Source organism: Serinus canaria, chromosome 11 (assembly GCF_022539315.1).
Source record: "Serinus canaria isolate serCan28SL12 chromosome 11, serCan2020, whole genome shotgun sequence".
Lineage (NCBI taxonomy): Eukaryota > Metazoa > Chordata > Aves > Passeriformes > Fringillidae > Serinus > Serinus canaria.
In genome coordinates this window covers 11,582,202-11,598,308 of record NC_066325.1, presented here as the reverse complement: position 1 = coordinate 11,598,308, position 16,107 = coordinate 11,582,202, and the positions used below count along the sequence as shown (strand labels likewise).

Genomic DNA, 16,107 nt, shown 5'->3' with positions numbered 1-16,107 from the left:
TTCTTTTTCCCCCATTCTTTTGCTTTCTGATTGAGCAACCAGCAATTAGCACAGCAATGATTGCAGTGCTAAATTCCAGAATGCTTTTCTCAGCAATACAGGTGCATAGAGAAGTGGACTCTTGCTTCAGATAAGGAAAGATAAGAGTTTGGCATGTGAAAAATGAGAGTGGAGAAGTGCTTTGTGACATAATTAGCAGTTTATAATAGCTGGGTGGGTGAAGGAGGTGATATACACTTCTTGATACCCTGTAATGAAAGGAATTTTTCTGAGGAGCTCATTTTCCTGGAGCCCGTGGTCGATACCTCTAGTTTATTTTATTGGCTTGCTGTGTAGTAAGGTTTAGTTTCTTAAAATGCTTGTCTAGGAAAACAAAAAAGTTCTTGTTGCTGCACAAACCTCTACTTTTGCTGAGCATGTCTCCTACTTCTTCTAATTTGTGCAGTGATTAGGACTGAGCTGGAGAAGCTGCAGCTGTCCAGTACCAAGGGGATCGTGGTGCCAGCTGCTGGTGAACAGGAGACTTAGCTAAATATAGGAGAACATGGCCTTTTTGTGGGTTCTCTGGTATTTCAGTTATTTGGACGAGCTCTGGGAAGAATCTCTGTGATATGTCTGAGTGATGTGAAAGCAGCTCCTGTACTGTGTGTGTGTGTGGGGCTGAGTGGTGCAAAAACCCAAGGGAGGATTGTTGAAAAACCCCAACAGCTCTGTTGGTCTTTTGCAGCTGCAGGTTTCTGGTGTCTTGGAGAACACCTGCATTAGAAGGCTAAGCAGTTGTACATGAAAAGATGTGGATTTTCTATCTAATTCTCTCTGCCTGTGCTTGCTAAGCTGCCATTCCAAGCTTGAGTTGAGTCTAATAATGCTGAAGTGATATCTCCTGTATAGTCTCTGAACTTTTCTAAAGAATTTTAAGTACATTTTTGGGTGTCTTGTGTTTGTATTACATCTCTCTCTCATGTATAAAATTGATCTCTGTGTGTTATTCAATTTCCCCTTACAAATTTCTTCAGTGTTTTACTTCCTCAAAGAAAATAGTGACATCTGCTTTCTTTTCCCTGCTGCAGCAAAATTAAAGCATAAGGTTTTGTGTGCTTTTCAATGTAAAATTTAATTTTGGCTTTTGCTCCAAAGTTCTGTGTAGAATGAAGACTAAGGTAGCTTGCAGTCTCATCGAGTAGGAAATGTAGCCAAACCTAATAAATTTAGCCTTGTAAATGTAGCCAAACCTAAAAATGCAGCCCAATAAATGCTGTTGGCTGAGGCTGGAACAACCAGCTTGAGAGAGATCAAGAGTTGGTGAGCACTGCCTTGTTTAGAAGAGCAGGTAACAGGATGGGGGATACCCAGTGCCACAGGGAGAGACAAGCTGCCTTTGGTGACTTTGCCCTTGCAAGACCAAGTTAAGGATTTACATCAGTTTTTGGTTGTGATGCAACAAATAATGTGCAGACTGCTTTAAATTACAGGAAAATTGCTATTAGCACTGATACATGGAGCAAGATTTCTTTGATCAAAAGGTCCATGTCTTTAACTTGTTGGTTCAAGGTTGTTCTTTAAATACTTTGTTCTGTGACCCGAATTACAGAGAAAAAAAATGCACCATTTTAAGACATGGTTTAAATCCTTTTTGAATTACATTTTAGGGGTGTTTCCTTTGTCTTCAGTAACCTCTGAATTGGAAATTTTTCATCTCTTAATTGTATTAAGCTGATTTTTATTCTCAGATAATAAAGTTTTAGGGTGTTTTTTTGTTTGATTTAGTAAAACCTTTCTTAATTATTAGTTTTCAATAGGCAACTGTTTAAATGCTGCCAAGTGATCCCTTAGCAATGAGTAGTACTGTTCTTGTTCTTTCAGTTGAGCTGCTTTGGATGATTTCTTTCAGCATACTTGGATTTTGTCATGCATGGAGGACTGAGCATCTTTCAGAGTGGCTGCTGTAGCAATTGCCAAGCAAACAATATCTTTGTTTTAAGCAAGCAACATAAAATACACACCAAAAATATCAGTCTTTTCACAGACTCAAGTATGTGACAGTTAAAATGTCTGTCTTTAAATTTAAAAGGTCTACACAAAAATACAGCCCTTACAGTGCATGTAGGGCAAACCTCTCTGGAATTTGAATATGAGAACATTTTGTATACTGTAACTGCATGTGCATATATGTAACTGTGTCTGGAGGTTATTTTGTAGCTTGTTTACTGCCTCTTTGTTCCCTATAGCTTTTATTTTAAACACCGTTTTACAAGTTTCAAACTGTCACTTCTGAACCATAAAAAGTTCCTGGAGTGAGTGGAGTAGCATTTTTTCCCTAACAGGCTTTTAACAGGGCTTTAGGTTTTGTGGTGGGTTCTAGGCATGGCTTGGAAAAGAAGGTTGTTTACTTTCCAGCAGTGTTAAATCATGTCTGAGCAGCAGAGGTACAGGTCAGAACAGTTCTGGGAATACATTTTCTCAAATTTTTGTTGCTGTTAAAGGTACCAGGTGGAGTTCTTTCTTAATCATCTTTTGATCTTCTTTGTGCTCTGTAGGACAGAGAGATGGAATTTGACGTGCAGGATAAAAGTGCTAATTGCCCCAAAAAGCTTTTACTCAATTAGCTTATGGATGAATGGGGAAGTTTGATAACTTGGCAGTTATGCTCTGCTGACTGGATGCAGCTTTATTGGAAATATAAATGAAATGGCATTTTGCTGAGCAGAAGATGAGAGCCAGTGCCAGGCAGGGCTGGGCAAGGGGTGAGGCAGGAGGTGGCTGGGGGTGGTGAAGGGGTGGTCATCTTCCCACTCTGTATGATGCCCTCAGTGCTGCTCCAGGAATCTCCTCTGTGTAAGGCATGGCATGCCAGCATTTCCACAGGTACTCACATTTTGGGTTTGCCTCATGTCTCCTGGGTTTTTGGCCCACAGGTCCATCCTCTTGAATGCAACACACTCAATTTGCTCCTTTCTCTCCACCCAAGTGACCTGCATTGTCCTAGAAGCCCAGCTCTTTCATTGATTGGCACATGGTCTGTCCTGTCATGAGGATGCAATCCATCGATTGCTTTAGAAAGGAGAATCAAAGCTGTGAGCTGCTGTTGGAGGCTGCCTTGCAGGGATTGTGTAACCACATCCTGGCAGAGGAGCAGGGCAGAGGCACTCTGCTGTGAATTGGTTCAAGGTAATTATGCCTCAACAAGACTACATGTTTTTTTTCCCTGCAGTCTAATTACCAACCTTCAATTTCATCTCCTACCAGTAGCCAGCAATTTCTTCTGTTTATCTGAGGGATTTAGAACATCATTCAATCACTGCATTTACCCTCTTATCATGAAGCAGACCATACAACCTTCTGACTTTCACTTCCATGTTAAAGGAAAAAAGGATTTTTATGGTGGGCTCTAGAAGCTGCTCATTTACTGAGTTAAGAAGGGCAAACTTGTTGAGACTTACCCTTGCATACTTTACATTGCTGATTGCTGCAGTTAAACACAGTTTTTATGCCCTGCAGTATAATTGTTTTCCATAAAATTATCTATAGCAATGCTGCTTTGTTTTATGACCCTGTCTCTGTTTGCAAGCTGACTAGTCCTGTGTGCAAAGTCCACCCCTGGTCAGATCTGAGTCAGGACTGGGAGTAATTCAGGAGGATGGCACAGCTGCTGCTGTCTCTGATGGAGGACAGCACATTACTGTTTCTCTTCTGCCTTCCCTTTGCATTCAGGAGCTTTGTCTTGCTGATCCTCCTCTAAATGCTATAATCTTATTTTTTCTACAACTTGCTGTAGTATGTATTTGTGTCCAGAGCTGACACAAAGGTAGAAGTTTGTTAATTGTCTTGCAGATCCGATTTCATAATCTACTGCTCCTGTATCTTTTGGGCTTTGTTCTGCTAAGGTTTTAACTGTCCAGTCAGTGATTTCACAATGTGAAGTGTTTGGCAGTGGTACCACTTGAGCACTCCCATCCCCTCAGCAGCATCCCTTCCTTCCCTTTGATTCCTTTTTGTGTCTGCACCCTGTGCTGGGGCATGGCTGCTTTGAGAGCATCACAAGCCAACCCTTGCTTCAGCTCCTGCATGCAACTTCTATCTTGTCTTCTTTGTCTAGGCCAACACAAACCACTCACTCTTGATGTGTTTCTGTGCTCCAGGAAATCTGGTGGCAATGTCAGGGGTTGATTTTTGACACATCATGAAAGGAGGTATAGCTGAGCCATGTTTGGTAAATCCCAGTTCTGTGTCACCAGAGAGTGGGATGATTATCTGCCTTGTGTTAAGATGCCTTTTAGCACACATGCAAGGAGCTTTAAAGCTGTAACTCAAGGCAACACAGAGAGAATTATTTAATTGCAGTATTTTGCCTTTGCCCTTTTAAGACACTGTATTGTAGACTTTTTGGTAGAAGCATATATTTAGCAGGAGCAAGCTCACTATTATACATCTTGGAGTGTTTTCTGACTTAGATTGTGTTCAACTGCCTAATTCCTGACTGGTGAAGCAGAAAAGTGATCTAATGTTGCTGATTGCTCTTTGAAGAGTTTCTCTAAGCTATTGTGTTATACCCACTTTGCTCTGATGCTCTTGCAAACAGATGAACTTTCTGTAAAATGATGGTAAAAGCCACTGTGGCTTCTCCAGATATCTGACATCTGTGCTGTGTTGCACTGTGGGAAATGTGCTGTTTTGGGAGACTTGTGGGCTCTTTGTAAATGTCTGTCAAAATATCTGTATTTTAGAAGAACAGTGGTTTTCTCTTTATCATGTGCAGTGTCAGAGCTCTCTCCACCCTCTGAGATGTTCAGTGGGAAGGAGTGACTCCCTTTGCTTGGAGAAGTGTCATGCTGACTTGTAATTTCTCTAAGTATTATGACCAGAGTTAGAGTGAGTTTTGGCTGTTTGTAGCACTTCACACTGAAAGGTCATCCTTGGATTTGCTTAACTGTTATTTTCTCTTTTTTTCCTCCTTTTTCCTTGGCTAAAAAAAAAAACCAAAAACAACTCTCATGAACTTTGTTTCCCAATGGAACACAGTACTTCTCAAATGTAAGAAATATCTGATGTTCAGCACTTTCTGTATGAGTTAACTGACTTAAAACCATTGACATTCAGGGTTTCACAATCAGCTTGGAAGTGGTTACCAATGTCTTTCTGCTGTCTTCCAGGAATGGATGATGGTAGATAGATGTCTGTAAGTGTACATTGTGTAGTATGCAATGCACAGGATGTACATACATTGAAATGTTCAAAGTAATTAAATCTCCTTTCTTCTGTCATTTTCTGCATGTCTGGAGCATATTTAGCATCCTGGCTCTTACCTTATTTCTTTCCACTTGTTCTCTGTAGGAAATTTTTTGGGCTGGTGGCAATACTGGCTTTTAGTGGTCACTGTTCCCATCTGCTTTCTCTCACTCCAAGCCCTGTGCCTGTACAATTGTTTCTTTGGCCTGTGTTGAGCTGGAGGAGGGAACAGATATGTCCAAAGCAGTGGTGTGTGTTTTTTGGGCTTTTTTTTGTTTTGTTTTGTTTGTTGTTTTCTCTTTTGTACTATGAAGCCATGGTCAGTTGAACACGCATAGAGCTGAAAAGAATTTTCTGTATTTGGTCTCAGAAAGCAAGGTGAATTTGAATTGAATGCTGCATGGAATCTGCATACTGGTCTCATAGATGTATGTTGCAGTCTTTCAGAGAAGGTGAGGACATTTTGTAGCAAGGCAAGAGGCTTTTCCTGAGGCAGGGAAATACCAGAATGCTGCTCCCTATATTTTGATAGAAGGTGTGCTGTATCTGGGGTGCCCTCATGCGTGTGAAGGGATGGAGTTTCGGGGAGGATAATCGTGAGAAGTGGTTTTGGAGTTGTTCCACATGAAAGAACTTCTGAAGTGGATTACAGTGAAATAAAGGCTGTTTTTATAGTGGGATTTTTTTTTTTCATCTGGCAGTGACAGGTTATGTTATGAAAGCTCCCAAGTGATGTGAGTTCCTAAATCCAGTTTCTCAGAAGTGACTTGGCATCTTTAATTGCCCAGGTGTTCCTGGTGGCTGCACCTACCTCATCATGTAGCTGGGTCTCACTGAGGTGTGTGCAGGTATGCAGAGCATCTCCTTGTGCAAGAGCAGAATGGTGGGGGCTCTGGTAGTTATGAAGTGCTTAGAATCAGTGAGTTAGTATTTCTTGTCTATCTTATATAAACCTCCCATTTCATCCTGCTGTTTCTTTTTTTTTTTTTTTTTTTTGGTCATCTCACATGTGGTTCATCCATTAATGGGTCATCCTATTCTATTGTATTGAAGATGGAAAGAAACTGATCACTGTTTTCACTTGGAAGCTGAAATGCCTGCAGGGCTAACGTCACAGAGCTACACTTTTTGTGGCACTAGCAGGTTTAAAACCCTGTCTGGTTCCACACTCAGCAAGCAGCAGATTTGTGGCACACTTTTCTGAGTAAGTGTGCAAACAGCTGCAATGTGCCTCTTAAATGTGGCTGGGCTTGGATTTCACAAGTAGCATTTTCTCTAAGATCCTGATTTTTGTATATTATTTCAGTGTTGAAAGGATTACAATGCCAGGATTATATCAGTGTCAGCTTAATTTTCTGTAAGGACCTCTTGCTTCTTGGAAGAGATTAGTCCAATTCAACATTGCAGCCAGCACTTTGGCAGAGCAGGTAGAAACAGCTCTTTTGGAAATACAGTATTAAAGTTGTCCAAACCTCAAGACTTCACAGAGGAAGCATTTACTAAAGCATGTGCTAAGAGCTGGAAGAAGAATAATGGTAAACCAAGTTACTGAAAATGTCAAAGAGCTATTGCTAAAGGGTAAGTATTTCATGTTGATATTAGCACCTACAAAGAGTTGTAAATGTTCTGAAGCTATCAGTGTATCTTAACTGAAAAATCAAGTCATAATGCTTTCTGAAACACAGGGTTATTAAATTGTTAAATCCTTCGAGTTGTGTGGGGTCAGACAACTTGGTGGGTAAGGCTGTTCTCTAATCTGGTTTTGAAAAGTACAGCAGAAGTCTTCCCACTTCCCTCGTGTTTATCTAGGGATAAATCCAAGATCTGTGCTTAATTGTATTCTTAATTTTGAACTCTGCTGCAGCCTATCTGTTGCATAGGATATTGTCTGGGAAAGTTTTGGCTGTTCCTCTCAAGCAGAGCACAAGCAAGTGCCATCTTTTAAACTCTGAACTGGTTCAGAGGAATAACTCTCTTATCAATAATACAGCTTTTTATTTTAGTTTTTGGGAACAGTTATGTTTTGGTTGTATCACTTCTATAGGTGCCATCACTGTTGCTGATGGTAAGTGTGTACTGCAATGCAGTGTGTAATAAGTCTAAATCCCTGCTTTACTAGTTGGGTAAAATCCAGTAAACTCAAAACTTTATTGAGTGTCAATTAACAATGAAGTAAACAATGTTATTGCATAGCATAATAATGCTATAATAGTGAATGACCAATATATACTGTTAACCCAGGGGTGTTTAAGCTGCAGTTTCTGATGGAAATGTGTGTCTGGAGCAGAGTGTGAGTGCTCAGTGTTGCCAGTGAAACTGATTGTTTGAGCCTGTGTTTCAGTGCAGAGGATCTCAAAGCTCTCCAGGGAAAGATCTGTCCTTTCATTCTGCTCTGCTTTCCTCTCATGAGCCTCATTGTTGCGTGGGTTCTTATCTAGAGTGACTTTGGCCTTTATTTTGATAAAATACTGGGTCAGCTGGGATTTTACACCTTGTGCTTTCCTCCACCTTCAGTGAAAATGACCTGGTAGCCCAAGGTCTTGTGTGAACTGGCATTAACAGCTTTCAATTAGTTATTTCATTAGCAATGCCTAGTTTGCAGTGTGAAGGAGTTTTGTCTAACTAGATGCAATAGTGCTTATTTCCTGTTTCTCCTATTTCTGGTGTAAACACAATAATCCTATTAAAAAACCTTCCACACCCAAACCAGTCCAGCTGCAAAAGAATTTAGTAGAGTGTTCAAAACATTTTGAGAAATGTTTTTTACTGAGCTTGTAATGTCACTTTGCTACTTTTGTCCCTTTCCTACTGCAAAGTAAAGAAATTATTGTTTTCAGTTTTTAAAAATATGAAAGTTGAGTCATGACTTTCTGTTTTTTCATGAATAAAGTGCTTTGGGTACTACAGACTACTTTGTAGCTAAAGGGAAAATAAGTGTTCTTCTTATCAGATCCCGTGATGTCAGCTGCCTGTTCTGCTGCCATAAATGAGTTTGTAACCAGAATTTTCATTTTAGGAATTCTTTGTGTGTCTGGCTAGTTGTGTGTTGTCCATGGAGAAACAAGTATTTCTAATAGGCTGTCTTTTTTGTTATTGCTTAAAGTTATCTTTATTTTGGACTGCTGCTGGTGTTGGATTAGGATTTTGCTAAATTGTTGAAAGTAATTTAACAAAAGAAGCAATGTCTGATTTCTGTTAATGAAATGTCAAGTTAGTGATAGCTGCAAAAGCATAATTGTGCATTGAATTATTTGGTACACTCTCACGAATGAACCAAGAAAAATATTCCATGACAGTTCTGAGAATGAATGAGTTTTGTTTAGTCCAGCCACATGTGAGGAACCACATGAACAGAAGCAGACTTGGGATGTATTTGAAATCAAATTGTTGTCTGCATGTTTCTTAGGTTATCCTAGAATGACACTCTGCTGGTTTACTGCAGCAGTGCTCCTGAGTGCTTGGCTGCTGAGATGTGGGGATAGCAGGGCTCTTGGGCTGCTGGCAAAGCCCAGGAACCTTGTTAAAGGTTTTCTGTTTCTCAGCAATTCCCACACCTGCAGGTCTTGACAGCCTGTGAGTGATGAGCAGAACACTCTGAACATCACACAGCCTTTGGGAGGAGCAGTATGAGCAGGATCCTCATTGGCATCTGGGAAATGGTGTCTCAAGAGCTGCTAAAAACAAACCAAAGCCCCAAAGTGTGATAAAAATGGACATGGGCAGCTTTTTATATGAAAACTTTATCCATAAGGCCACAGCCTTATGGATAAAGAAATGCCCTCAAAATAATCTGACTAATAAAATCTGATTGTGCAATAATTTCTGTTTGGAGCAATCCCATTGTTTCTCTATTTCTTTTTTTTCCCCCAGTAGAATACCTACCTTGGGTGTATTCATTTGCTTCTAGGTCTTGTGGCAACAGTTAAGTGTAGCAAACCTATTTTGATTTTGTGGTCAAAAATCAGAGTAAATTGTGTCTTAATTGCCACTTGTATAGAAATTTGCAGAACTTACTGGCACATGAACATCTGAGAAAGCACAAATAAATCAGAACAGAAATAACTTGCTTTCCAAAGTGGGATACATTTTGCCTGTCTTAAAATATCTATAAATCAGGGTTTTATTTAGGTTAGGCTCTCTTTAGAGGTAATTTGCAGTGTGTCAAGGTGCATGCACAGGAGAGGCACTCCAGGGGTCAGCTAATTGAGCCATCTCCTTCTGAGAGGGAAGTGAGCCTGTGTGATTTGTTGGCTTCAACAGCCTGCTGTTAGATTGCTCATATTAAGGGGAACCTGCAGCAACTGCTTGGGTATCAACTCTAATTTCTATTCTTGGATTCCAGTGTTACTGGTAGATGAAATATTATAAGTATGAATATTTTTTTTGTTGTAATTAAAAAAAAAAGATTAAGTAGTGTTCCCTGTGCATGAAGATGGGTCAGTTTGTGCCCTAAACTATCACAAGTTTTGTGGCCAGTAATACTTGTGAAATAGTGTCTGAATAACAGCAAAACATGGTGTTAGCTGCTAGAAAGGCTATTTCATCACAGTGCTTGTTACTGTGGTGGACACAAAGGAGCCTGTACGTGTATAGTACAATTACAAGTGAGATACTAACTCTTACACTGCTCCAGAAATTAAATTACATTGAGGGGAGGAGTGTTGGGCTGTCCTTTGAGCTGGTTTTCTAGGAAATATCTGCTGTTTGTTGATTATAAAGGGGTAAGTGAACCAACGTGTTTCTTGGGCAAGCTGAACATTTCAGTTCCAGCTCTGGCTTGAACTCTGAATTGCACTGAAATTATCTGAAGAAATTTAGTCCCTCATTTAAGACTTGGCACTTGAGGCAGGGAGGATTGTGGCAGCCCTGCATGCCACCCTCACCTGTCCCAGCAGTGTCTGGAGCTTTGTGCAGCTTTCCCCTCCAGAGCATGTTGGAGGCTGTGGTCCTCCTGAGATGCTGGGAGCAGGCTGTGTGTGCCTCTGCCAGCTGGCAGGAGCTCAGCTGGGATGTGCCTGGAGAAGGAAAGTGGCAGAAGTTTCTTATCTAAGTGCAGCCCTCTTCAGAATTTGCTTTTTCTTTAATGTTTTAACCTTGCTGTGGCTTAAGTGGCACTGCTCTGTTCACTTTGTTATCTGTGTGGGTCAGACTAAAGCTGCTCAGGCTCTGTCCATCTGTGCCTTCTGCACGTCTGAACTTGCCAGGTAGATGAAGTTTCCACAAGAAGTAGGTGAGCATCTCTGTGTTAGTCATGTCCTGATGGAAGAATCTGTAGTTTTTTGAAGATGTCCTAATTTCTGCTTCTTTACCTGAATGTGATGAAGTAGGGGAGTGGTGGTTTTTTGTTAAAGGGCGTTTAGAAACTGGCAGTAGAGAAAAATAAAACCTTGACAGGTCAAGTCATGCAACTGCTTTTGCCACCTTCTCAATGATGATTTTAGTCTGGCAGAGCAGGCCTTATCATTGTGAAGCTTCCTGGTCTTTTCTTTACCATACTGTGTAAAGGATGTGTCACTGTGCCTAATTGTTCTGCTTTCATTTATCCTCGCTAATCTGTCTTTTAGTTACTTTGATATATGTCTTTTATTTGCATTTCTCTCTAAATTCTGGATTTCATTCCTCAGTTATTTAAGAAAACACAATGGCTTGCACAAAAGGCTCATTCAGCATGCTCAAGCAATGGAACTGTGTCTGTCTGGCCTAATCCTCTTCCAGAAGGAAAGCAGTAGCATGAATAGTGTCCTCCATGTTCTTAATACTTTTTAATTTTTTTATTTTAGTAAAGACAACATTAACCTTTTGGAGAAGAACAAAGTAAAACCAGACAGTAGAATATCTGCTACAGTGTTTTTTCTTGGCTGTGAAGCAAAAGTTTGGACATCCATTTTTTGCTTTTATTCTGTTTCCTGCGCTTGTGTGTTTGCATGTGTGGGAGCATGCACACCTGAGTGTTTAAGGTTTTGTTCCATGGATCATCTCTGATATTTTAGGTGATCAACAGGATGAGGAGCTTGTTCTCTGGACCTGTGCCCATATCAGAGTAGGGGTGTAGAATGTTCAGGGATCTCTGCTGGAGATGTTTAGATAAACTGTATAGTTGACGTGGTGTTTGCAAATAGAATTATCTGGTTTGGAAGAGAACTGGTTGCATTCAGAAATAAAATACCTTAATTATGGAAAGATAATGAAGACTGAGAAGCAATGAAACAAGCGAAGAGGAAACATTAACCTACTTGGAATACAGCTTGAATACCTCAAAATTTGAGATTAATTAGGGACTAAGGCAAATAAATTATTCTCTGTTGCAGAGTATTTAGCTCCCTCTTTGAGCAATATTCCTTGCAAATCAATCTTGCATGATGAAAACTAACACCATAGCTACTGGCCAGGACCAAAGACTTGATAACTAAGGATGTGGAGCACTGTGTGCATGACACAGGATGGTGCTTGCCCAGGGGACTTGGTGCCTGAGGATGTGAAGTGTCCCCGGGTGAAGCTGGGGCAGGAATTCCCCAGAGTAGCTTTCCGAGGTCGCATCCGCTCCCTCCCCAAGCTGATGGAGAAAACGCGCTCTCCCCGTGCAAGTAAGTCTCTCTGAAGCTGTGCTGTTGCTCACTGGCAGAGGGAATATACTGGAGAAAGTTTTTTCTGCTCTGTGCTGCAGTCTGGTGTGTTTTGTCAAAGTACAGTTGCGGTTGTTGTTGAGGAAATGGTCGTTTGCTGGAGGTTTTATTTGGGATGGAAACACAATATGAGAAGAGAGAAAGTGAGAGGAATGCTTTGATTTAGAGCATGTCTGTAAAGAAGGGACTGCATTGAACATGCAGCTGTGGTGAAGGTGATTTTTGGCTCTCATTTATTTAGCTGTATTTAAGTTAGCAGTGTAGTAGTCTTGAATGAGCACATGTCTCTGTAGCACCAGTTCTGCTTATTCCATCCTTGTGGAACAAGGATGCCATTGTGAAGAACTTGCATATAAACTTACACTCCTTCACTTCCTGTGGAAAGTGCACAGTGTTTGGGAGGGACTTTAAAGTGGCACTTCAGTAGATCAGCAGGAAAATTCACTTTTATTTTTGCACTCTCTGCAGTAACTCATATGTATGTTATTTCAGGACAATGGAGCTGGTGCTGTGAGTGTGGTAAAAAGCCAGTTGTACTTCTCTATCATCTGAACCATCGAGAGGGAAATGTGCCCTAGCAATTGCAAAATCAATACTATATTTCCAGTCACTAGTTCTACTGAATTTTCTATTCAGTTTGGGCTTCCTGTGTGCAGGATGGTGTATAAAGCCTGCATTGCCAAGGGGTCAGATTTGGAAGGACAGTCTAATGGGAAGGGTCTGAGTGATGATTGAACATATAAATAGAGAATGAGAGAGAAGATGGAAGCTCTTTATAGAGAGAGAGAGAGATATCTTCTGAACAGATCAATTGTGAGAAATTCACTGGTAGTAAAATGAAGATGTATCTAATAAATAATAACAATCAAGCTGAAGATTCATTTTAAGTCACTGGTCTTTGTCAGGCTCAAGGAGATGGTATGAAGAGACCTTTCTTAACTAAGGAGAGGTTATGTGGATTGTGATAACAAGGGTATTTAGGAAGAGGAGAAGAATGATTAGCTTGTTTAAAAAACTGAGATTGGATGTATGAATGTACTTTGGCCACAGCAGGATTCTGTACATAAAATGGTTGAGAGTTTCTCCAAGTGTTATAAGTAAAAGAACACCCATTGTGCTGACTTGAGACAGTGATAAGGCAGGGTTCCAAATGGAAGGAGGAAAACTAAGGCAGCAAAGAATTGCTTTAAAAAAAACAACCAAAAAACCCAGGCTGATATTTCAAACATTGTCAGCAGAGCCAGTATATAGGGTTTCCTATATAGTGTATAATACAGGAATTGAGGAAACAAACCAAAGTTGCTCATGACCTTGCTGTGTTTAATAAATGTAATGGAGAAGATACTGCAGAGACCAGAGTCTTGAAGAATCAAGCAGACAGTATTTCTGTTGATGTCATAATTTGCACCATCATTTGTGTCCAATTTAATGAGTAAAAGGTGTGTGGCAGATAACTCCATTTCCTCAGCAAAAATTGTAAATGTACTTTAACCACAACAGGATGGGGGGACTGCAGCACACACTGCAGCAAAATTGATCTGGTATATTCCAGTATAGGCATAACAAATATAGCAAGCAAGCAGTTTTTGCAGATTTTAACCTTTGCTTAAGTTGATAGCTGTTTGATTTTGATGCTGTGTTCTTAAGCTTACTGATGTTTTTCTAGTAATGTAAAAAATTCTACAATTACAGCAGAGTGAGCATCTCTTATGTGTAGGTGGGGTCAGCAAATAAGCTGAGCCCCCTGGTTCAAGGCAGCTGCTCATTAACATTTTGGGGTTAGTTGTCAGAGCTGTGAGAAGGGCACCAGGCACATCAACACAATAGGCTGCTCTTTTCATATATTTTTGGTCAGCTAAGTATTTACTTACAGAAGTTTAAAAGTCCTTCTGTTCTTTGTGAATATTGTGTTTCCAACAGTTTTGTTCAAAGCACCTGTCAGCAATTTCCAGAAAATTGTGCTGCTTTCCATTCATTCCTTCCCCTTAGTAAGAGTAGGACTGAATGTCCTCATAATTTTTTTACTTACAATTACTTTTGTAGCAGTGTGGTTTGTGCTGATCACCATGTGTAGGGGAGGACTTTCCACTTTGCCTGTTAGGTTAATTTTGTAAGTTGATGCAAATTTCAAAATGCAGAGAGATTTTCACTTGAACTGTATTACAATAATTTAGTGTAGCCTTCTTGAATTGATTACTGTAATCTTTGAACAGATGCACCCAAAAGTCCAGATGTTTAATTTCTTGCTTTTGGTATATTCATTGTAGAGTATTTTAACTTGTAGTATTTTCATTTGGGATAATATTGTCTTTTTCTTTAATTTTTAATTTCTGTAGTGGTTACATCCTTTGTAAATAGAAAAAGGTATTCCTTGGATTAATCCATTCTTAAGGAGATGCTCTTGGAAATAATTCATTTGTATTGGCTGGGAGAGCAGGGAGTGAAGAGGTACAGGCAAAAGAGAAAAATTTTTGTTTGTTGAGCAGAGGGTAATGGGAGACATAGGTCTGAGAACTTATTTTGGAGGTGGAAATCAGTTTAATTTTATTCCCCCTCAGAAGTTGTTTTAAACTATAGTGCCCTTGCTGGTTTTTTTTTTTTTCTTTTTTTTTCTTTTTGTTACTACTTGCTACAGAAAACTCTACTCATCTTCCAGGTTCTTTTTTTTTTTTTTTTAACACTTTTCATTGCATATGGGAATGCTCTGATTTTAGTGTATATTATATTAGGTTTTAATATAGGAGTATAAGAGGAGCCTGAAGTATGCACAGCTTAAATGTTCAGAGCACAGTAAGGGTGTTGAATGTCTGGGGATTGGTGGGCATAGTGAATAACAAACAGCATTAAAAAGGTGCTTTGGGGGCTGTTTTGTATTGCCATTACAGAATCTGGTCTTTGAAGTGCTCAATCTTACTAAATGTATCTCACTGGGCTGGCCACAGCTCAAAGGCTGCTGGTACCATTAGCAGCCATTTCCAAATGCACAGGAGCTGTCCCAGTGCTTGTCACTGCTCTGAATAAAAACAGTTACAGGAGTGAGCACACACAAGGCAGGTAGAGCATTGCAGCTGTGACCCTGCTTGTAAATTTTACTTTGAGGTGAATTTTTATTCTATTTTAATAAAGCAGAGGAGTAGAAATAGAAATAACTCTACCTTGAGAGCAACACCTTTGATATTGCTAACATTGTATGGACTTGAGATACTAAAAAGAAACATATTCAATTAACCAAATGAATTTTTTCACTATGGATTCTTCAAGGTTACAGCATCATTCTCTGCTTATCAAAACCTGCTTATTTTTTTCTCTACAGGTCATGGCAACCATAAAGAAAACAGTCCTTTCCTGAACAGTTCAGAAGCTGGCAAGGGAGGTGATTACTATGACAGGAATCTGGCCTTGTTTGAGGTAATTTCTAGCTGGTTTTTGTACTTCTGATGTGATTTGTGATCTTCCATGATGGGAGGGATTGAGCACATCTTCCTCCCCCACGTGCCTTTTTGTGGGTGTCCATCTGTTGTCAGGGGCACCAGTAGGCAGGGAGATCCTGTGGGGTGACAGCTGGGTCTGTGAGGCAGAGTTATAACTCTGTACAGCTGTAAACATCTGGATTTAAGGAGGGGCAGACACTCCTGCTGGAGGCCTTTTCCATAAGCACAGGACCACACCAGGTGTGCAGGCACTTCTGTGGCACAAAGCAGAGGGAGGATCCACCAGGGTCCCAGAGGCCATGCTGCTCTCCTGAGCAGGAGGTCCACATTGTCTCAGCCCCTTTCTGAAGGAGCTGTAATCAGGTCAGATCACAGGAAGGAGTAAGAAAAGGGGTGCTTGGCTCATGTCATCCCTTTAGGGGTGACCCTGTTTGGGGTCCATTTCTGCATCATGCACAAAGCACATCATGCTGCTGATCCCACCTGAAGCTGTTCAAGGTGATACCTAAAGATAAAGCTGCAGACAGTGGAATCTTTCTCAATTGGTTTTTATTTCCTGTGTGGAAAGTTGTTTCTCTTTACCATGCAATTCCTTATCAGACTTTCATTTTAAAGAGAAAGGGAAAGGGGATGATTTTGGTCTGGGGCTTTTTTCCTCCCCCCTGCCCCCAAACCAGAAACAAAATTGGATGGGATGAGTATAAAGGTGGGAGGCCTTCCATACATGTGGATTTGGGGAATTTTGTCTAGATTAGATAACATAGTTTGGAAAATGTAGTAAAATCATCAGAGTGCATGCATGTCTACAATAAGCAGAGTTTAGTCAC

The 16,107-nt window shown here is 40.3% G+C and overlaps 1 protein-coding gene across 8 annotated transcripts in view; it reads left to right on the top strand.

The window, feature by feature from the left end:
• SLC12A4 (solute carrier family 12 member 4) overlaps positions 1–16,107 on the top strand; it is a 46,441-nt gene that overhangs the window by 4,938 nt on the left and 25,396 nt on the right. For 3 of the 8 annotated variants that reach the window (XM_050978915.1, XM_030227491.2, XM_050978913.1), the window contains 2 exons: positions 11,535–11,810; positions 15,163–15,257. In XM_050978915.1, the coding sequence (XP_050834872.1) occupies positions 11,639–11,810; positions 15,163–15,257 (267 nt within the window). In that variant the 5' untranslated portion in view covers positions 11,535–11,638. Of the gene's footprint in view, positions 1–6,581; positions 6,805–11,534; positions 11,811–15,162; positions 15,258–16,107 lie in introns of those variants that run through there. The other 5 variants (XM_030227492.2, XM_050978917.1, XM_050978918.1 and 2 more) reach the window with 3 other exon arrangements.